At 36.0% G+C, this 23,644-nt stretch overlaps 2 protein-coding genes across 3 annotated transcripts; one reads left to right on the forward strand and one right to left on the reverse strand.

The window, feature by feature from the left end:
* Positions 1 to 1,591: 1,591 nt before the first annotated feature.
* On the forward strand, positions 1,592 to 10,064 carry LOC107411637 (probable pectinesterase 15). 2 transcript variants are annotated; one of them, XM_048468115.2, is made up of 5 exons: positions 1,592 to 2,126; positions 8,600 to 8,771; positions 8,866 to 9,072; positions 9,149 to 9,341; positions 9,482 to 9,679. In XM_048468115.2, exons 1-5 carry the CDS (start codon positions 1,714 to 1,716, stop codon positions 9,532 to 9,534), a joined length of 1,038 nt encoding a protein of 345 aa, XP_048324072.1. In that variant the 5' UTR covers positions 1,592 to 1,713; the 3' UTR covers positions 9,535 to 9,679. The 2 variants fall into 2 exon arrangements, with proteins under 2 accessions (XP_048324072.1, XP_048324071.1); XM_048468114.2 differs by having other exon boundaries at positions 1,594 to 2,126; positions 9,149 to 9,402; positions 9,482 to 10,064.
* A 10,658-nt stretch (positions 10,065 to 20,722) lies between these two features.
* On the reverse strand, positions 20,723 to 23,644 carry LOC125420786 (vacuolar protein sorting-associated protein 24 homolog 1). The gene is made up of 6 exons (XM_048467898.2): positions 23,438 to 23,644; positions 23,163 to 23,239; positions 22,549 to 22,651; positions 21,620 to 21,741; positions 21,155 to 21,349; positions 20,723 to 21,065 (listed from the first exon to the last, which is right to left on the reverse strand). Exons 1-6 carry the CDS (start codon positions 23,547 to 23,549, stop codon positions 20,985 to 20,987), a joined length of 690 nt encoding a protein of 229 aa, XP_048323855.1. The 5' UTR covers positions 23,550 to 23,644; the 3' UTR covers positions 20,723 to 20,984.

Here is a 23,644-nt window from a genome sequence, read left to right on the forward strand (position 1 = left end):
TGATCTGAATCCATTTGTAATAATCCCAAACCATCATTAATTCCTTATCATTTTCGAATTATGTTACGATGTCATAGCGTAAATTATCATCCCTGTGCATGCATGTATGTATAACTTAAATTAAAAATATAGAAAAATCCAAATTAACATCTCCTCTTTTGTATATTGCTATTTCTTTTTTGGTAGAAAAACCGATTGTAGTATCTAATAGCGAATGACAAACACTTCTCTTTATTTCCTCTGTTTTTCCAGCTCCGTCTATCCATATATATATATATATGTTTGTTCAGTCATTTGGAAAATCCAAGATAAATTTTGTCCTTGAGGCCTTAATTACTTTGTAATTAGTATGTAAAAAGGCATTTGCTTATATGTAATTTGAAGCCTCCCGGATAAAATTTATATGATTGATTATATAATCTAAAACCTTTTATATAAAATTTATCTGAGATTTTCTTTCTGGATAACAGACAAACTATAAATAAGCATATTTGTGAGTTTCAGGTCACCTTTAGTTGCTGATCAATAGGCAACACATGGATTACAATTAAATTTCAATGAGTCAAGACTTTTCATTGAGTCGGATTTCACAAAAACACGTTAATGCTAATAATAACCCCAAGAATGTGCAAGCTATAAAATGGATAATATATAAATTAAAGTGAGTTTCATGTGAATTACACCAAAGAGGCTACCTACTTATGCTGAAATAGCAAGCTATGTCTTAAATTTATATTTTGGTTCGGCAAGTGGTTGTTGGGATAATAGACTATCTTGGTGAGATTATATGTAGATATGTAGCGACTATGTTGGTGGAGGTGGAAGCTACTATACTTGATATGTGTGGGTCACCGTTTTGTTTTGTTTTATTAACTTTGTTATAATACATCAATATATAAAAATTGTCCCAACAATTCATTTGTTACTTCACACACAATAAAGCAGTAGACTATATATATATATATATATATATACCTTGTGAGAAAAGTAATTTGTAATGCATTAGCTACAATTTTAAGGTTGCGGATCATATGGGGAATGTTAGCTAGCCACAATTATTAAATTATAGTTTAGCTTTCCATTCCTTTAAGAAGGCTCCCAAGGTGCTTTTTGATTGTTCGGGGAGGCTCTTTCCTGATGATCACGTGAAACACATATTGTTATGTAGGTTTTATTTGAGCGTTTAGCCCCCATTATATTAAAAAATATTAAAACTAAAAAAATAAAAATGCATTACACGCTTGAGTGACAAATTCCATATTTTAGCATATATAGCCCTATACTTAATTTTGTCAAACCATAAACCTATATGCTTTAGATCTACAACTGACCCCTTCCCCAATTCTTTCAGATTGTGAGACATATTAAATTCCATATAAACCTAAAAAATAAAATACAAATAAAGAAAAAAAATATTCTAAAAATTAGAGGGAGGATCAAACTTAAACTTATTTTATTTGTGTATTTGTTTTGTAAATTTTGTTTATATAAATATGAAACAAATATATATATTATAAATTATATATAAACTATATAAACAAATATTTCATCTTTTTGTATTTATAAATACTAGAATTGTGTACCATAATTTGTTCTCCTATCTTCCGATTCTAGCTCTCCCCACTTTCAACTGCTTCTATTTTCCAAGTAATCTTCTCTTGCAACTTATTTACTCACTTCCACAGAGCCAAAAACCCCCATTTCTTCTTAGCCATGAAAGCCAAATTGATCTTCTTTTCGCTTTCAGCCTTTGCCATTGCTTTCTCTTTTATTACCATTGCTTTACGCAACGTCTATCCTGCTCCCTCAACCACCACCATCAATTTCAAACAGCTAATTGCTGATATTCTTGATAGGTTGGTTGAGGAAATTGGCACTGGGCATTACTCCTTATCATGGATATTCATGTCGAGGCATTATCATGATCATGAGGGCACGAAGCAGAATTGCGACCCGACAAAATGGAATTCGCGGCTCATCCCAATGTACAAGGTGGCTCTTGTATTAACAGTGGACTTGGAAGGTTGCGGTCAGTTTAATAGCGTGCAGAAAGCTATTGACGCCGTTCCTGCTCGGAGTGCTTCGAATAAGACTACCCTCGTCATCATTGATAGTGGCACTTACAGGTAATTATCTCTAACAAGCTCTATGTTGATGCTCAAAATTGGAGCAACCCCCACTCCTTTCTTAGTTTACCATTCTTTTATAATGTTTACCTTATACTTGTGTTTATTACACGTGGCAATGGGAAATACTTTTACTATTTATGATTTATCTTTAATCTATATTAATCCTGTTATTATCTTTATTTTAATTTTCTTGTTTATTATTAATGCCAAAAGTATGTGAGAAGCTTCTCTTTCATATTATAAGTTAAGAAGCCTGGACTTTTATAATGTTTGTTTTGGGCTTATGGTGGTGGGTTCGGATTACTTTTATAGCGGTGGGTTTCCAATCACCCCTATAGCATTACCTTACAATTACTTCAGTAAATCGGTAAAAGTTATTTACTAAAGCAAAAACAGTCAACCCCTGAGAATTGGCTTGGAGTAACCTCTATAGTTTTGTTCTTCCTTCTGTCTAGTCAATTTCGCTGATGGTGGGAATTGCTGTTTAATATTACCATCTATATATATATATATATATATATATACATATATCACATAAAGCAGGCTGCTTTATGAATTTGGGCTTTTAATCGGTGACATGTGCTTGATTTGGCTAGTTTTTGGTAGGGGCAGAATTTAGGTCATGACACTTGAAAACTTAAAAATGACAGGAAGTTAGTGGATTAGGATTTATTTTAAATGAGTTTGAATCAAATTCGTATCAACCTGTTTAATACGATTAATAAATATGTCAGTTTCGGATTAACCCGTTTGATCCAAAATTGATTTGTTTAACTAAACGTGACAATTTCAGGTTGATCCGTTTAATCCGAAAAGTTGATCCATTTAACTAAATGTGTCAATTAATGTGTCAATTCAACTCGACAAGATTATAACCTATTTAAAGTATAACTTTAATATATTAAATTGACTATTAATAAAACTTAACTAATACTTTCGTATTACAAATATCAAACATATTTAAAGTTGTATTATTAATTTTTTTATTAATTAAAGAAATAAAAAATAAAAAATATTAAAATAATATTTATTTGCTTAAATATAATATGCTTAATACATGTATGGATTTATGGACATTGAAAAAATAAAAATTAATATAGCTAAGAATATTGGAGATGTAGAAAATTAAAAACAAAATTATTTATAAATTTTTTTATATTATTTTCATAGAAATAGTATTAGGTTTATTATGTACATATATATATATATATTTAAATATTATATGAGACTGTTATATTATTATATCATATGTTATATTATTATAAATTTGTAACTATAATTATATAATTTTACACATATATTTTAATTTTATATCAATTAATAACTGAATTATTTTTATTTTATATGAAATATTTAATTTAAATAGGATAATTTATTTAATTAGATAAATTTTGTGTAGACGGGTTAATTTCATATAAACGGATCAATTTCATGTAAACGGATCATATTGACCTAAATTGACCTATTTAATAAACAGATTACACGGATCGTGACATATTATCTGTTTATTAAACGGGTCATATTCGAGTTAAAAATTTATGACATGATTGATAAATAGAGCAAGTTCAGGTTAAGTTATTTTGACACGATTAATAAATGAATTGATACGAACACAATATGATAACACCAATTGCCACTCCTAGTTTTTGGCCATTAAGACAAATGCTTTTGCAAGTGTGCGTAGCCAATATGACATTTGTAGATTTTTAAAGGGTTTAAGCTATGGAATTGAGCATTCAATAACGCTTTCTAAGTATGAAATTTAGGTGCCTGCTTTGGATTGCGCATATGTACTGTTCAATATTTGCAACTATAAATCTATGTATCAGGTGTTTTATTTCACCAATATATATTTATATATCTTGTAAAGCATTTCAAGAGTTTCTGCCCAAAATGTTTCTTATTTTTTGTCATATATATCCGTCTTGGACCCAATCAAGTCAAGATATGCAAGCCTTAAGACTGTATAATGAAGTTTCTAACCAAAGTTATATTCTAAGCCAAAAACAAAAGTAAAAAACAAAAACAAAAAACACAATTTGATAAAGAACGTCAGATTTGTTAGAGAAGATATTTCTAGTGAAGCGAAGTCAAGTTTTAGTGAAAGTTCCCAAACAATTTAATGTTTTTTTTTTTTTCTATATGTATTTTTATTCTTTAGCCATGATGGATGCATAAACAATAATCATATAATTTAATTTTTCCAGTACTTCAGCACATAATAAGATTGGGAATCTCAGATATCTATTATTTATATACAAACCAAAGGTTATTGTTGGTGAGTTACACGTAAGTTAATATGCCTATATATATATATATATAATATTAACCTGTTATAAATCGCACGCTAACACACATATAACTCATCGTATTAGGTTTTTATCAAAAAACATCACAGTTTTAGGGTGCATATGTTATATCAAGATCTATCGTATAAAAGACAATACTCTAAATTTTTAAAAAATAAGCCTTCTTTCTCTATTTCATCTTTCATCTAGGTATCAAAATTTTTATTTCTCAGTCTTTTTTTTTTTTTTTTTTTCCCTTGTACTGACTTTGTGTAACACCCCGTCCCAAATCGCACCGGAATCCGTGCACGTTGACCGAGATGACTAGGGCACCGTGACGAAGTGCACGATGCCACGAGTTCGTAGACTGGTAGCACGTCGAAAACGGAGCTACGGTTTGAAAGTTATGGACGAAACAAGTTGCGGTCCAAACTGTCCAAGGGGTGCCGGAGTTGACTTTTTGTTTATGGGGAATTGAGCTTTGACTCATGCATGGTTGTGAAGTGCTCGTCGATACGAGTTCACAGACTAGCGGCACGCTCAAAACGGACATCCGGTTAAAAAGTTATGGACGTTTGAAGTTTACCGGATACCGTATTATTTTAATATTTTTTTGGGTCGATGAACAGTGAAACGCCACGTGTCAGTTTCTGATTGGTCCACGTGGCATGAACAGTGTCACGCAGGGTTTTAATTTTGAAAAACTCTCGGGGAAGAGAGAGAAAGAGAGAGAAGAGAGAGAAGAGAGAGAGAGAGAGAGCCACCGCCGGCCACCGGATTTTGCCACTGTTCCGGCCGAGTTACTGTACACGCGCCGGACAGAAAGCTTGCCCACCTCATTTCCGGCAAAACCTCCAAATTTCACGGTGAACGGCCGCCGGACGCGCCCGGATCGGACGTCCGAAGTTTGGCGGCGATTTTTCCCCCCCACCGCCGGCCACCGCGAATCGGCACTATTCCGGCCGATAAACAGTACACGCGCCATACACCCAGCATCCTCTCCTCAAGTCCGGCCTACCCACCAAAAATCACGGCCATCGGACCACCGACGCGCCGGGATCGGAGCGTTTTCCGGCGAGGGGTCGAAAATCTTCAAACGGTGATTTCTCCGCCGTCCGACCTCCGTTTTGCTCACGTCGGTCCCGTTGGATTGCTCTCCTCACGATCTACAAATCTGCAAAATTTCACAGCAAACGGCCACCGCCGGAAAATACTGTTCCGGCGACGGTTGCCGGTGACGTGGCGGCCCGCCGGAAATTACTGTTCCGGCGAGTACCCCGAAAATTCCGGCCAGCTCCAGTCCGCAGTGTTCGACCTCCTGAACCCAAATCCGACTTCCGTTTCCACCAATTCGCGACGGTTTGGGAGAATTGCGGAGCCGAAACCCGAAAAGCTTCCCGATAAAATTCCGACCCCGTCGGGTACGATCATCGGAAATTAAGACCGGATCTGTGATTAGCATCACTCGAGCTTCGATTCGGTATATAATTCGTAAATTTTAGTTATCGTTTGTGTTTTGACCCCCCGGGTACCGGGTATTATTTACCCGAATAAAATATTAATTTATTTGACTGTCTGTGAATTTTGTTCTAGGAGCACCGGTGAGTCGTAGAATTGATCCCGTAGTGGATCATGGGTTAATTGCGTGCTCCAGGTGAGTGACCCACCTTCAAATTAATTTTGGGGAATTTAATTGATGAATATATTATGTGTGAATTAAATATTTGGAATTTAATATCTATGTGCCAAATATTTATTGGATTTATTGTAGAATTATTTATGAATTTATTGGATTTAAGAAAATGCGAATTCTACAAATTTATGCCGTGTGGAATTATTTTATGGTTTTGAGGATTTTGAAATTGGTGTGGTTTTAATGGTAAATTGGGCACGATTTGATTTTCAAATATTTCAAGGAAAATATTTGGTTATGTTGGTGATTTCAATTTTTATGAAATATGCCCATAAAATATTATGGGATTTGATTATGATATTTCGAGAAATTATTTATGCTTGGAAAAAATGTGGATATTTGAATTGATGGATTTGGGAGTTGGTGGATTTGAAAATCATGGAATTTATGGTATGGATTATAAGGAAATTGTGGAGAATTTCCCGGTTCAAGCGGATGGATTATGCCCGCTATGCTTATGAAAAATGTGAAATTTGTTTTATGATTTAAATTTATGGATTTTATAATTTTTAGATGCACCGTGCACGTACTGGTGTTCTGATTATGTGATATGGTATATGTGATATGGTTAGTGTGCACACGGTTGTGATTAGCGCGCAGGTGGGTGTGAGTAGCGCGCGGTTGATATTATGAGGGTGTCCTGTGGATGCCATCGGAGAGGGCGGCCACCCCCCTTTGGCCGGGACACCAGGTTAGCAGCGGCGCTGTGGGACGCCACGCGACCGTATGCCGGTTTCTCTCTATAACCTCCTGTCTAGCGGTACCTTGGGACGCTGGGTACTGTTGGCGCCACTGGTATATAGTGGGTGCATCAAATGATTTTCAGAACTGTGTTTTAAAAATAAAATGTTAATGAAAAATATAATTGTTACCGCTTCTGGTATTTAATTGATGTCTTGGTTTTCGGGAAATATGAATAAAGGGTTTTGTGAAAATGTTTTAAAAGGGGAACCTTTCCAACTGAGAGAATTGTAAGGGTTTTGAGAGAAATTATTATTTATACTTATTACTGTGGTATTATATGGTATAGTAGTAGGGTCGCTCACTGAGATGATTAGCATCTCACACTCTTAAATTCCGTTCCTCTAGGTTCCAGGTTGTCGGTGTTCATTCGGAGCGGACTTGATCTTCCTCGCTGTTTTACTTCGTGAAGTACCCTGTTCTTCTTTATTGCAGTTGTACTATTTCTTTCACTCTTGTTGTATTTATCTTGCACTGGATTACTGTATTTTTGTTTTGAAGTGCTGAAATTTGTGGAACCAATTTGTAGTTTGTGGGAGGAATAAGGGGATATTTTTGAAGTGTGTTTTCAGTGCAGGTAAATTTGTGGTAAGTAAATCCCTTATGGGAGGTGCTGCCGGATTTTCCGTTGGAAGGTTCGGTGGTATTTCCCTGGGATCAGGGCTGTCTAGGGTTCCGGAGGAGGAATTCTGGACGGGTCCTGACACTTTGCATTCATTTTCCTTCTCTTTTTTATTCCCAAAAAAAGATAAAAAATAAAAATAAGGCTTAGCATTATGAATGAGTGTTCTCGCTTTTATATAAGTTGTTGAACAAAAGCGGACCTAAATGCCAAGATTTTCATTTTTTTAATTTTCTTTCAATGGAATTTAGTTCAATTGTTGTCATGGTTGATGATTTGGAGGAATGAACAGGAACTTTTTATTATTTCTTTTAAAAATTAAATGTATAGTTTTGGGTTCAAATTAATTTCTGAATGTTCATTTGTTTGCTGCTCTTTTATTTTGCTTATATTTTTAATAATATTAATTAGCTTATATTTGAAATTATCAATATAAACCTCATCAATTTTATTAAATGGCAAAAAAATTGTGGAAAGTGGGAAATTGAAAATCACAAACTAACGGTATTAAACTCTTTTACCGTTTCTGTGTTGAAATTAATATTACATGTAAAATTTTAAAATATCACACCTTCTCATTGGATGTGTGTACCACATAATTTTCCAAATCAGAATAATTTTTTAATAGTCACTGATTTGATATTATCTTATGCCCTTTAGAACTTTAAGATAGATATCAAATATCATATCAGAACTATGAAGTTACCAATTGTAAGACATATATGTCTAATTGTAGAGTTACCAGTCGTAAGAGTTATCTAATTGTATACACATAAATACGACTAACACTTTAGATTCCGCTAATTAGAGTTATCACTTACGCTAAGGGTTCATGAAATTCTTTATTGGCCAATTGTCTATATTATAAAGCTACCCATTGTAAAATTTATCTAATTACACATAGAAACGACCAACACACTAGTTCTACTAGCTAGAGTTACTACATATGCTAACAGAATATGAAACTCTATATTGGCCAATTGTATGACATATCTAATTGTTTGTAGGTTACCCATTTTTAAACTAATCTAACTGTATACACATAGATACAACTACCACACCACATTCCAGCTACTAAAGTTATCACATTGGCTAACAGTATATCATACTTTGTATTGGTTGGCAGGGAGAAGGTGAAAGTGGACACAAATAAAACAAATTTGATATTGGAAGGCAAGGGTTATCTCAACACATTTCTATCATGGAATGACACTGCCAGCTCAAGTGGAGGGACCATTTATAGCTCTTCAGTTCACATCCTTGCTTCTAACTTCATTGCCTACAATCTTAGCTTTCAGGTGGTTTTTAGATTAATTTTTTTTTCTATATTATTGGCATTAATTTCTATTTGCTTTAATTTAATTTTTATTTTTTATTTATTTATTTATTAAGAATACGACTCCTTCTCCATCCTCTGGAATAAAGGAAGCTCAAGCTGTAGCACTTCGAATTTCAGGAGATAAAGTTGCATTTTATGGATGTGGGTTCTATGGTGCCCAAGATACACTTTTTGATGATAATGGAAGGCATTATTTCGAAGAATGTTTTATTCAAGGATCCATTGATTTCATCTTTGGAAATGCAAGATCACTCTATCAGGTATAACATATTGCTCATAAACTTCCTCTTAGTCCATATGTATAGCTCTTAATATGTACATGTTTTGATGTGTCAGTCGTGTACCATCAATTCAATAGCAATGGAGACGAAAGAAGAAATATTAACAGGATCAATTACAGCACAAGGGAGACAGTCAATGACTGAAAACACTGGGTTTTCTTTCGTCAACTGCAAAATTGGAGGAACTGGGAGAGTAAGTCTAGGAAGGGCCTGGAAAGCTTATGCAACTGTGGTGTTTTCAACAACTAGTATGTCCAAAGTTATTGCTCCATCTGGATGGGATGATTGGAATGACACCTCTAGAGACCAGTAATTGCTTCATTACTAATTAATTACCTTCCTTTTAGGTTTTGATTTATTTGTTTATTCTCATTTACTTTGAATGCAGGACTGTGTTTTTTGGAGAGTATGAATGCTTTGGACATGGAGCAAATTACATGAATAGGGTGTCATTTGCAAAGCAACTTGATCAATCTGTAGCAGCACGTTTCATGGACATTTCATACATTAATGGAAGTGAGTGGATTCTATATCATCAAGTTCAAGATTTTATGCCGAGTCCTCAAGAAAACCATCCATGGTGGGTTGAATGAAACCTCAAAGTTTGATGAAGAAGAAAGGCTAAACGATGGCATCATTAATGAAACAAAATATGACCATAAGGAGAAATGTCATTGTTCTGTGTTTGTGTTAAAATTATTTGTTTGCTACTTTAGTTTAAACTCATCATTTGAATTAGTTCTAGGTGTTGCTGTTTTGATGGATTTCTATTTATTTTTGTTTTTTTTTTCCATGATATGTCTACTCTAAACACAATGTTTAATGTGTAAATGCGTGGTATAGTTATTGATGTAGGAAGTCTAAGAAAAGGAAATAGAACCATCAAGATGAGGCTCAAGGAGGAATTCTAATTTGGTCTAATTCTCATTAATACAACCAGCCCACAAAGCTTAAAAAGTTCAAAGCGTCGATGACATTGAGCTTATAGAGCTGTTAAAATAACCAAAATGACATCGATTAAGCAATGAAATATTGGTATGTGGTAGATGAGAAAGTTCGATGCTATGAAACACATAGTTTCATTAACCACTCTCCCACGTCAATGACTGCCATACAATTTTTTTTTTTTTTTTCTGGGAAGTAAATGTCCTAGGAATTTGTTTCATTGAGCGATGTGAATTAGATTTTAGTGAAGATTATCATTCATCACTTTAGTGAAGATTATCATTCAGTGATTAATATAAAATTTGAGAATTGGTGGAAACGATGTTAGTAATCGAAGGAATTACGATTTGATGAAAATCGGTATAGTTGTGCGACATGTAAAGGCAAAAAGAAAAAGTAGTTTAGGGTTACAAAAAAAAAAAATAATAATAATAATAAACTGATGGTAAAAGATGAGTGTTATTTTTTAAAATGAGGTGGCATTCATTGACTGGGGGGACAGGCTTGGGGACAGCAAAATGGGGACAGAGGATCCGACTCCCCATATACCAGACGTGCTTTACAAATCAAAAATCAAAATGCTTTAGACAATGCCTTCCAACTAAAACTAGTTGCCAATGAAATTCAAAACGCTCTAGACAATGCCATCCAACTAAAATTAATTACCAATCAAATTCAAACAAACACAATGATACCTAAAAATCAATCCAAAGCCCTAAGATGCAAAACAACTTTGGCTAGAGTTTAAAACAACATTGAAACTCCGTTTTCTTCAAGCTTTAGTCCCTAATTTTTCATCGTTCATCCCCACTTTTTGAAAGCTCAACCACGAGCGACTTAGAGAAGATTCCAGCAGCATCTAGAGAGTGGTACTCGTATATGTCAGCAAAATTGAAGGTGTTAGAGATCTTTAAATCTAATGGCAAATCGATTGGATAGGCATTGCCCCCGAGCTTCTTCAAAACCCTAAATGGATGGAGACTTTTGGCCTTCAACTTGTGGTATATATTTGCTGAAAACCTTTCTTTTCTCAAATACAACATGTCTAGATCACCAATATCAAAGGTTTTGTATCTTCGATGTTGGTTTGCCTCATGCTTGACTTTGCAAATTCCTTTGAGACATGATGATTTTCAATGATTTGGTTGGCCAAATCATCCAGTGGTTTGTTGTCCCTGATATAATTTGTGGCCAAATTCGTTGCTTGGTTAGGAACCTTAATATAGACAATGGCAAAAATGCATAAACTAGGTAACTTATTGGTCATGTTGTTGTAAGCAACTTTAGTTTATGCATGAGTTGAATCCCATTAATTTGGCTTGATTCCAGCTATAAGATTCAAAGCATATTTCCAAGGTTTGATTGACAACATAAATTTGTCCATCGGTTTGAGGGTGATAGGCACTGTTAAATTGCAAAATAGTGTTGAATTTATTCCATAAAATCCTCTAAAAATGTCCGATAAATTTCACATCTCTATATAAGGTTATAGTCTTAGGATTGCCATTAAGCCCATAGTCTCTCTATAGAAGGGATTGGCCACATAGGTGGCATCAATTAATGGTCTTTTTGCAATGTAAGAAATTAGCCATTTTAGAGAACCGGTCCACCACAACTAGGATTGAATAAAACCTCTTTCGGCCATTGGTAAGCCTACTAGAAAGTCCATGGATAGATATTCCGAAATGGTCTGGGTCTGTGGCACTGGTAGTGATGTGTACAGGACATGTTCTGTGAATTACCCTTACCACTTTGATATTCTGCACACCTCTGAACAAATTGAGTCACATCTCTTTTGAGGTGAGGCTAATAAAATGAGTCTTTATATGAGACTAATGGTCTTGTCCCTTCCTATTTGAGCAGCTAGTCTACCATAGTGTAGTTCATGGATTAGTTAAGTCCTCAGTGAGTTATCGAGGATGCACAATTGCAATCCTCTTAAAGAGAAAATCATTGTGCAAATGGAATTCCCTAGTTGGCTCCTGTATGTTGCACTTGTGCCAGAGTTGGCCAAACTCAGCGTCCTTAGAGTATTGATCTTTGATTGAGTCAAAGCTACTGACCTGTGTTTGTGGTAGTAGTTAGGAGTGCTATTTTCTGGCTAAGAGCAATGGCCACTTAGTCACTTTGTCCAACCAAAACCTAATGCATGTGAAAAAAAACAATATATAAATAGATATACAGACAGATTCAAATTTAAGGATCAAATAGAGTAAACGAATGCTGGAAAATGACGTCTCATTTTTTTTTCTTTTTTCTTTTTTTTTTCTTTTTCTTTTTTTCACATGAACGTTTCTAATTTCGATTTTACCATGCAATCAAACATGATAATTTATTTTACATGTGAAGGAACCAGAGCCAAATATTCTTGATTGGTTATGATCAAAGCTCTCTTTACATGATCTGATCTGAGCATTAACCATATAAGTACAAGGTACTATTTGAAATTCAATGGACAGATGGCGAGGACCCAAATGGAAATTAGATACGCTACAATTTACATTCTTTTGTTTTGTTGTTTTTTAAATGGAAATTGGATGTTGGGTGACGGGCTTGGGGTTAAGTATTAGGCCCTGGTATTTGGGTCTCAGTATTCTGGACTTGGGCTTAATATTTGAGTTTTGGGTTTTGCCAAACAGCTATAAATAAGTTTAGGGTTTTTCCCATAAATAGCCACCTTACAACTCCATTTTAGCAAAATAACAAAATTTTTTTTTTTTAAAAAAACTAGCCACTTTGGGACAAAAATATCCTTGATAAAATTGAAAATTACGCAAAAAGTTTTTTTTACACCCTTTCCTTTCTTCCTCTACACAGCCGTTCGTGGGGGTGGGGTTTCTACAAAACTATTCGTGGGGTTTCTCTAAACTCTTTGCATCTCATCGCCTCTCACTCTCATTTTTTTGTATTTTCTCATATCTCAAACTAAAATCAGGTAAAAATTTTATCTTTTTTCTTATTAGATGAAAGTAAGGAAATATGTGTTTTTTTTGTTTTTTCTCTTTCTCTTTTTTCTTGTAAGTTTTATTAGTTTAGGGTTTTTTAAGCTTTTTATTTGATATGGGTATGCAAGAAATTGATTTATGAGATGTTATATGTGATTTTAAAGATACTTAGGTGGCATATGGTTTGAAAATGGGAGAAATTTTGTGTAAAACTGAAAAATCGTGAAAAACAGTAAAAACAGAGGAAATTTGGCGAAAAAGATGAATTTCCACCAATTTCCTCCAGTTTGTCAGTTTTCGCAAATTTCCGCCAAATTTCCGCCAGTTTTTCCGCCAGTTTTCCGCCAATTTTCCGCCAGTAGGAAAAAGCTATATTTGGCCCCAAAAAAAAAACAGAATCAACTTTTTTAATACAGTTAATATGTTTGTTTAATATTATTCAAAATTTGATATATTTATTGATTTAGTTTAACGTTATTCATTTAATTTTGTAGTAAAATGGAAGATGATGACATTGTAATTGCGGTTTTATACAATGGAACATTGGTACAAAATGATAGTGGTGATTGGGAATATCGAAATGGTAAAAATGTAATGGTTTCCGTCAGCAAGAGATGCACAAAATCAGAGTTAGAGGATGAGATTTTCAATTCTATTGAGATAGATCGAAATGAATATTTGCTAAAGCTAAAATGGATATATGGACGATGTGCAGAAAAGTTGGATCCTACAGAAATACGATGTGATAGGGATGTGAAATGCTTTCTTCAAGAAGTGAGGAATGGAGGGATGACAATGATGCGGCCTCCATTGTATGTTGAGGTGATTTCAAAAGTTGAACATGTATGTAGAAATGTTCATCAAACAGCATTTGCTTCGGATAGTGGGAGTAATCTTCATTCTTTTTCTTGTCCTCCAATTGGCGGTCGTCTACCACAAGCTTCCGGTACTGAACCAATTCAGGCTACATCTCAGGAAATTATGGTTCAAGAAACTCAGTTTAGAGATCAAGTTGATGTTCGTGGGGCCTGGACATCATTTAACATTCACGAAGGAGTTGATGTTGGAGGTGACTATGCTGAACGGTTTCCTAACGACGAGGAGTATGAGCAGTTGCATCATATTGATCATGATGAGAATTACAATGCAGCAGGGGATGATGTTGGTTATAATGATGTAGATTTTGATCATGAGTTGCCGGACAATGATAATGATATGCATCCTGAAATAAACAATGAAGGAGTTGATGATGTTAGGGTTCATCGTGCTACAAGTGACCACATATCATCGAGCAACAGAAGTGGTTCTATGGCCATATTTTCGTCAAAGTTCACTGGCTGTGAGAGCATAGTAGTTGGACAATTATTTCGCAACAAACGTGACCTACAGAATAAACTGAGTATCTATTGCATGCGAGAAAATAAGGAGTTCAAGGTGACACGGTTAACTACACAACGGTATGAGGTTGTATGCTTGGAAAATACTTGTAAATGGCGACTACGTGCAACCACATTAAAAATGGAGAAATATTTGTTGTGAGAATTTTTGATAATGTACACAGTTGCTCGTTAGATATCGTGCATCGAGAACACAAGCAAGCCAGTAGCCGGGTTATCGGGCAATGTATCAAATATAAATATGAAGGTATTGCACGTGTTTACAAATCCAAAAAAATTCAACATGATTTTTTGCAGAAATATGGGGTGAATATAAGCTACAACAAAGCATGGAGAGGTAAAGAGTATGCACTTAACAGTGTTAGGGGATCTCCAGAGGAGAATTTTGCTAAGTTACCTGCCTACTGTTATGAGTTAGTGTCGAAGAACCCTAGGACTGTTACACGTATCAAAACAGACGATAATAACAATTTTGTATATTTCTTTATGGCGATTGGAGCAAGCATTAGGGGATTTAAATCCCACATAAGACCTGTATTGGCTGTTGATGCAACTACATTGAAAGGGAAATACAAAGGGTACATGTATATTGCATCGGGCATGGATGGCAATAAGCAAATATATCCTTTGGCTTTCGGCATTGGAGATGGAGAGAACGAGCAAGCATATACATGGTTTTTCCAAAACCTGAAGGATGCCATCGGAGATTTTCCAGATTTGGTGTTTGTGAGTGATAGACACCCCGCTATTGAAAGGGCATTACGCAAAGTTTTTCCCAATGCATACCATGCGTTGTGCATGTACCATATAAGCAGAAATATTAAAGCAAATGGACATGCGAAAGATGAATCAATAATACAATGTTTCATGCTCCCAGCTAGTGCATATTTGGTTGAAGATTTTGAGTTTTATATGGGGCAAATTGAGGCAAAAAACAATAGGGCTGCCCAGTACATTCGATCATGTGACCCTACAAGGTGGGCACGTTCTCTTTGTCCATGTAGAAGGTACACTATCATGACCACCAATATTGCAGAAAGCTTGAATGGCATTCTGCTAGATGCTAGAGAGATGCCAATAGTAGCATTAATAGAGCACATACGGGATTTACTGCAAAGGTGGTTTTATGAGCGACGTACTGCAGGTGCAAAATTGACAAAGCCTGTGACTGACCATATGGAAGAGCAACTCAAACTACGAAATTTGGAGTTCATCGGACTACGTGTGAAAGCCATTAATATGCATGAATTTCTTATGGAAGGTGGGAGTTTGAGGGGTACAGTTAATCTCCAATCAAAAACATGCTCATGCAAAGTCTTCGATCTTGATCAATATCCTTATGATCATTGTATTGCCGCTTGCAGAGACCGAAAAATTGCTCCTTATGGCATGTGTTCTCATTACTACACCGCGGATGCATATTGTGCAGCTTATGCTGAGTCCATTTATCCTTTGTTAGATGAAAAACAGTGGCATGTCCCGAATGACGTGGCAAGTCGCATTGTTCTTCCACCAAGATGGACACGTAGGCGAGCCGGTAAACCAAGGATGCAACGCATACCATCCGAAGGTGAAGATGTTATTGGACATATGTCAGGACCTGTCCAGAATTCCTTCCCCGGAACCCTAGACAGCCCTGATCCCAGGGAAACCCTACCGAACCCTCCAACGGAAAATCCGGCAGAGCCTCCCCTAAGGGATTTACTTACCACAAATTTACCTGCACTGAAAACACACTTCAAAAATATCCCCTTATTCCTCCCACAATACTACAAATTGGTTCCACAAATTTGAGCACTTCAAAATAAATACAGTAATCCAGTGCATAATAAATACAACAAGAATGAAAGAAATAATACAACTGCAATAAAGAAGAACAGGGTACTTCACGAAGTAAAACAGCGATGAAGATCAAGTCCGCTCCGAATGAACACCGACAACCTGGTACTTAGAGGAACGGAATTTAAGAGTGTGAGATGCTAATCATCTCAGTGAGCGACCCTACTACTATACCATATAATATCACAGTAATAAGTATAAATGATAATTATTTGGAAATAATATTTTCTCTCAAAACCCTTAAGATTCTCTCAGTTGGAAAGGTTCCCCTTTTAAAACAATTTCACCAAAACCCTTTATCCATATTCCCCGAAAACCAAGACATCAATTAAATACCAGAAGCGGTAACAATTATATTTTTAATTCCAATTCAGTTTCCAAACATTTTATTTTTAAAACACAGTTCTGAAAATCATTTGATGCACCCACTATATACCAGTGGCGCCAACAGTACCCAGCGTCCCAAGGTACCGCCAGACAGGAGGTTATAGAAAGAAACCGGCATACGGTCGCGTGGCGTCCCACAGCGCCGCTGCTAACCTGGTGTCCCGGCCAAAGGGGGGTGGCCGCCCTCTCCGATGGCATCCACAGGACACCCTCATAATATCAACCGCGCGCTACTCACACCCACCTGCGCGCTAATCACATCACCTGCGCGCTAATCACACCCACCTGCGCGCTAATCACAACCGTGTGCACACTAACCATATCACATATACCATATCACATAATCAAAACACCAGTACGTGCACGGTGCATCTAAAAATCATAAAATCCACAATTTAAATTATAAAACAAATTTCACATTTTTCATAAACATAGCGGGCATAATCCATCCGCTTGAACCGGGAATTTTCCCACAATTTCCTTATAATCCATACCATAAATTCCATGATTTTCAAATCCACCAACTTCCAAATCCATCAATTCAAATATCCACATTTTCCCAATAGCATAAATAATTTCTCGAAATATCATAATCAAATCTCATAATATTCCATGGGCATATTTTATAAAAATTGAAATCACCAATATAACCAAATATTTTCCTTGAAATATTTGAAAATCAAATCGTGCCCAATTTACCATTAAAACCACACCAATTTCAAAATCCTCAAAACCATAAAATAATTCCACATGGCATAAATTTGTAGAATTCGCATTTTCTTAAATCCAATAAATTCATAAATAATTCTACAATAAATCCAATAAATATTTGGCACATAGAAATTAAATTCCAAATATTTAATTCACACATAATATATTCATCAATTAAATTCCCCAAAATTAATTTGAAGGTGGGTCACTCACCTGGAGCACGCAATTAACCCATGATCCACTACGGGATCAATTCTACGACTCACCGGTGCTCCTAGAACAAAATTCACAGACAGTCAAATAAATTAATATTTTATTCGGGTAAATAATACCCGGTACCCGGGGGGTCAAAACACAAACGATAACTAAAATTTACGAATCATATACCGAATCGAAGCTCGAGTGATGCTAATCACAGATCCGGTCTTAATTTTTGATGATCGTACCCGACGGGGTTTGAATTTTATCGGGAAGCTTTTCGGGTTTCGGCTCTGCAATTCTCCCAAACCGTCGCGAATTGGTGGAAACGGAAGTCGGATTTGGGTTCAGGAGGTCGAACACTGCAGACTGGAGCTGGCCGGAATTTTCGGGGGTACTCGCCGGAACAGTAATTTCCGGCAGGCCGCCACGTCACCGGCAACCGTCGCCGGAACAGTATTTTCCGACGGTGGCCGTTTGCTGTGAAATTTTGCAGATTTGTAGATCGTGAGGAGAGCAATCCAACGGGACCGACGGTGAGCAAAACGGAGGTCGGACGGCGGAGAAATCACCGTTTGAAGATTTTCGACCCCTCGCCGGAAAACGCTCCGATCCCGACGCGTCGGTGGTCCGATGGCCGTGATTTCTGGTGGGTAGGCCGGACTTGAGGAGAGGATGCTGGGTGTATGGCGCGTGTACTGTATATCGGCCGGAATAGTGCCGATTCGCGGTGGCCGGCGGTGGAGGGGAAAAATCGCCGCCAAACTTCGGACGTCCGATCCGGGCGCGTCCGGCGGCCGTTCGCCGTGAAATTTGGAGGTTTTGCCGGAAATGAGGTGGGCAATCTGGCTGGCCGGCGCATGTACAGTAACTAGGCCAGAAAAACGTGAAAATGACCGGCGGCCGGCGGGTCCTCTCTCTCTCTTTCTCTCTCCTCTCTCTCTTTCTCTCTCTTCTCTCTCTTTCTCTCTCTTCCCCGAGAGTTTTTCAAAATTAAAACCCTGTATGACACTGTTCATGCCACGTGGACCACTCAGAATCTGACACGTGGCATTTCACTGTTCACCGACCCAAAAACATTAAAATAATACGGTATCCGGTAAACTTCAAACGTCCATAACTTTTTAACCGGATGTCCGTTTTGAGCGTGCCGCTAGTCTGTGAACTCGTATCGACGGGCACTTCACAACCATGCAAGAGTCAACTCACAATTACATCACAAGAAAAAGTCAACTCCCGGCACCTTTTAGACAGTTTACACTTCAACTTGTTTTGCCCATAACTTTCAAACCGTAGCTCCGTTTTCGACGTGCTACTAGTCTACGAACTCAGGGCGTCATGCACTTCGCCATGGTACCCTAGTCAACTCGAAATTCCCACCGAGTCAAAAAGTCAACTTTTGACCCCTTGGTCAACGGTCAACCTCGGTCAACGTGCAAAAATTTCCGACATGGTTCGGGACAGGGTGTTACAACATAGATGTAGCCGATGCGGTGGTGTTGGACATTATAGGCAGAGATGTACGAATCCATTGCCTTATGTTTCGAATTAGAAAGTTTTAATTTAGTGTTATGGTTTAATATGTTTTGATAATTATTTCATATATTGGATATAATATTTTCTACTCCACGGTGGAAGATTTATTAGCAATCTTTTTTTTTTTTGAATTTAATCCTAAATGAAAAGAGGCTTTCTGGAATTGATTTTCAATCTTTACTTTACATATCATTTTATGAAATGTCCAAATGATTTTGAAAATAAAAACAAACATATATCAATTTTTTTTTATTTAAAATGGTTATTGATTTTAAATGTCACTACATTTTTTGTTAATTCCATCTTCATCTTATATAATATTTGTCTCCACTTCCAATTTTTTTTACCCTACTATTAACTTATATAATCTATTAGAAATTGATTTTCCAAGTGGAGGAAATTAGTTTCTAATAGGAGTAAAAATTATTCAACGATTTCCGCTTGGAGGAAATGTTTTCCAACAGGAGGAAAACTATTTCCGCTTGGAGGAAAATATTTCCACCTGGCGGAAATTTATCAAGAGGCTTCAATTTTTCTTCATATGGGATTTCCGACTGGAGGAACGTTTTTCCTCCATTTTTCCTCCAGTAGGAAAATTTTTCCGCCTATAGGAAATATTTCCGACAAGCGGAAAATTTTTTAAAATTTGCAATTGAGCTCTTAAGGCGTTTGTGCATAACGGAATTCTAATAAATAAACATGGCACATTTCCTATAAGGTCAATTACTTATCCTTACATCAATACCACATTGTTATCTTTGTTAAATGAACATTATAAGCCACCATTATAATTTTTCGTTTCAGATACACTCAGTACTATACGACTAAATGTTTTAGATGTATTCGGATGCAAAGTACTAAAATTAGCATGTTCAACAGTCTGTAGGCAAACATCCTTAACTTATTCAGAAATATGACTTCGAACAAGCAAGTTAAGTTATACGGAAATATAACTTCAGACAATTTAAAATTGTTAATGAAAATTGAACAAATATTTGGTTGTGTAAAGAAATATTCTTATTACTGTATAATAAACAACTCTTAAACTAATGCTTGATACTTGATAGAAGGTAATCTATTGCAATCCACAATTGGCCTAGTATGCCTTTTAACCTTCTAGTTGTAAGGTTTCCTTTGAGGAAGCATTATTTCCAAGAAAGTCATTGTCATGTGAGCATTGCTGTTTGCAAGCTCATAGTATCATATCTTAATGGCTCTGTAAAGCCCTCTGTATGGGATCTTTCAAATAATTAAATGGAGTTAGATCTCAAATCCAGTTAGAACCTAATGGATCAAACACCTGTAAAGCATATGAAAATGATGGCAACAATCCATGAATCCCTGTGATAATATTCCAAGATTGTGAATAAGATGTTCAAAGCATATGCATCAGCTCTCCGGGCTCATTTGGGATATAGAACTGATCAGGAGTTTCTGGTTTAATCCAGCCCAATCCTTAATGCCAAAGCTCTATTATCAAGATCCAAGTACACATTGTTAGATTTTCTGCATACAAATAGGGATGATCTGCCCTTAACAAGCAAGGTCAAAGTACACAAAGATTAGGGCCGTTCATTTCATTCACAAAATCTAAAATTCTCATGAGCAGTTTCATGAAATTCATTTTTTTATTGATGTTGATGAGATTATGAAAGTTACAATGCTTCAAGAGCAACACAAATTTCCACCATGGTAATTATAAATCAGGTATAGACAAAAGATACATTCCGCACTTCAATGTTACACAAATAACCATCTAACTCACAACTTCACAAAAACATTGCTTTCTAATATACAGTGGGTGCTTCCTCGAAGTTCTCTTTGTTAGTGATAATTAGGCCAGAGGCGCCGCAATCTCAATCTGTTCAAGAGGCCACATGCAAACGCACTGCCCAACTTCTCCCATAACGTTATGGTAGGCTTGATCTCTGACTTATGACCGTACTTTGGCCAGTCGAGCTCTTATTTCTTCCAATTCTTCCTCATCATCAACACCCTCGGGTATTGCTTCCTCCTATATAAATATAAAATTAAACATGTTACGCTTCTTCAATGCCAGAAAGTAAAAGCTTTTCATATTACACGACAGTCAGGTCAACATACCTCCTGTCCATTTTCTGATGTCTGAGCAGGTTGTTTTATTATCTCCTTCCTGATAGCTTCAGGAAGCTCTGCGGCAGTCTCACCAGCAATGGCAGTCAAAACCTTATCAACCTCTTCTTCTATCTCCTCTTCCATATCCTCAGAGTCTAGTGCTGAGTCAACAGCATCATTTACAATCTCCTCAATCACCCCTGCCTACAAAATCAGTTTCTTCAGCGGACAACTCAATTGGATTAATAGAATATGAGAACACAAAAATGAGAGGCTGAATAAACCTAAGAATAGGAAATTGAAAGTAAAAACTTCGGTTGGATATTAATCTTAGCTAATTATTTTTTAATCAAAGAAAACACTGCTAAAAAAAATGCTCAACAAAAGGCAGTTATAACCTGAAAAACTACACTTTATCCACCGAAAAAGGTATATTTTTACACTCTATAAAGTAAAAGTTAGCAACAGGCATACCTTGGTCATTTCTTTGTTGAACTCTTGCATTGTAGTAGCCACCTCTGGAGCTTTCATGAGATTATTGACAAGCTTCATAACATCTGCACTCTTAGATAAATGCCCCACAGTACAGGCAATAGCTGCAGATTCACCAATTTTTTTTTTAAAAGAAAGGAAATTTAAAAGAGGTAAAACAAGCAGACAATAAGCATTACCAGCAGTTCATAAAATAGATTACTAACCACTGTTATAAAGATAATTTATCCCTAATGCAAGAAACATCATTACACTGGTTCCTTTTGCACCCTACATTGCAATAGCCTAGACTTGAAAGTAAAAGAACAAATTTTCATAATGGGTCAACATAAAAATATCATAGTCAGTACTGTCTGATTCAATTCCCCAGTTCATTTGTTATGAAAATTCAACATGTGATAAAATTAACCATCTTATCTTCTCAACCATCTATCTCATGTCTATGTCGGAAATATGGTAATTCTATGGAATGGATTAGATTATAAAGGAAAGTTAATCTTATATTTTCAAAATGAAGACTGTCATCTTTGTACAGGAACATGTGACTAGTCTCGAGATTGTCTTAAAAGATTATTCTTTGCATGAGGAATCTAAGTTGTTGTTCAACTCACCGACTCACTTCATCCATCATGCACTCTCTATCCAAGTAATACGACAAAAATATTTTCTTTTAAAATCAAACTAAGGCTATAGAAATTCTTAACCTTGGATATGATCCTATCATTAGTCTCTTGGTTATCAAAACAAATTTCTATCAAATTAAAATAGAATTCTGAACATAATCCATTCAGGTAGAGATGCAACTACACTCCTTAAATTCATAGACAAGCAATAACAGAAATCAGAGATGAGTGGATAATAATTTATAAATAGAAGTTCCATCGGTGATAAAATAATTAAGAACTTCGTACCAACACTTTCCCCAAGGTGCATTGATATTGAATTGAGTTGTGCCTTATTTTCATAAAGGCGGGTCACTGTTTTTCTTGATCTGACAATTTCTTTTGCAAGTGCCTGAAAATAGATACGCAACGAAGACAATTCATAACAAAGAAGGGAGGGAGGAAAACTACGGTGCAACCAGCAAAAATTTTTTAAGTACAACAGCCAGTAGGCCAAACCACAGCACAGCTAAATTAAAACCAATGAAACTAGGATAATCGTCCTCTAATGTAGGTAGAAGCATAGATATAAAACCTCATTTTCCATGTTTAAACCAAGTTGCAAAAACCCATGATTTGCTATAAAATGTACATATTTGTAGCGAGTGTTGATAGCTCTTCCATGCATGAATTAGGTACAAATTTAATTTCTATAGAGTAATCAAAAACCAAAAATAGCCAAAAATTCTACTGTCCACCATCAGCTCAATTGAATTTAAGCAAAAGATATATTTTTATGGAACTATAGGTGGAAAGCAAGCATGGAAATTCGATAAAGTGATCAGAACAATTATTGGAATTCAATAGATATTATTCAGTAAAAAAAAAAATTTTGGTGTAAAACCAGGTTCATAAGCAAGTACCTTAGCAGAGACCATGTCATTCCTCTTGGCAGCTTCTCTAATGGCTTTCTGCACACTTTTCTCTTCTCTTTGTATATCTGAAAGAACCCATTACAAAAGAACCCGAATTTAACAATACCCAGAAGCCCATAGAGCTAAATTTATGCCTTTGTGAATCTAATAATCAAATTATCCTAAAAAGAAAATAAATAAAAAATAAAAAATAAAAATTTGACGCAAAAAAAACACCCAAAAAAAAAAGGGAATTGGGTGTTAGTCGAAAAAAAAAATATAACCTCGAATCTGACGTTCAATATTGCGGCACTCTTGGTGGAGTCTACGCTGGCAATCTCTCAATTGTTGCTGTGGGTTTGGCTTTGGCTTCAAAATGTTCATCACCTTCTCCATATCTTTTTCAAATTTATTCCCTGTTAGGGAGAGACAAGGGCCAAAAAAGGATTGCTCTCAGATCGTGAGCGATCCAAGCCTTTGCTCTCTTCCCC

The sequence above is a fragment of the Ziziphus jujuba genome, chromosome 10, assembly GCF_031755915.1.
Source record: "Ziziphus jujuba cultivar Dongzao chromosome 10, ASM3175591v1".
Lineage (NCBI taxonomy): Eukaryota > Viridiplantae > Streptophyta > Magnoliopsida > Rosales > Rhamnaceae > Ziziphus > Ziziphus jujuba.

Excerpts from the sequence above, each read along its gene's own strand:
- LOC125420786 (XM_048467898.2), bottom strand. The coding sequence starts at position 23,549 with ATGGAGAAGGTGATGAACATTTTGAAGCCAAAGCCAAACCCACAGCAA. Across the intron at positions 22,652-23,162 it reads ATGACATGGTCTCTGCTAAG|GCACTTGCAAAAGAAATTGT; the intron begins GTACTTGCTTAT and ends ATCTATTTTCAG. Across the intron at positions 21,742-22,548 it reads GCACCTTGGGGAAAGTGTTG|CTATTGCCTGTACTGTGGGG; the intron begins GTACGAAGTTCT and ends GTGAATCTGCAG.
- LOC107411637 (XM_048468114.2), top strand. The coding sequence starts at position 1,714 with ATGAAAGCCAAATTGATCTTCTTTTCGCTTTCAGCCTTTGCCATTGCT. Across the intron at positions 8,772-8,865 it reads CCTACAATCTTAGCTTTCAG|AATACGACTCCTTCTCCATC; the intron begins GTGGTTTTTAGA and ends TTATTTATTAAG. Across the intron at positions 9,073-9,148 it reads ATGCAAGATCACTCTATCAG|TCGTGTACCATCAATTCAAT; the intron begins GTATAACATATT and ends TTGATGTGTCAG.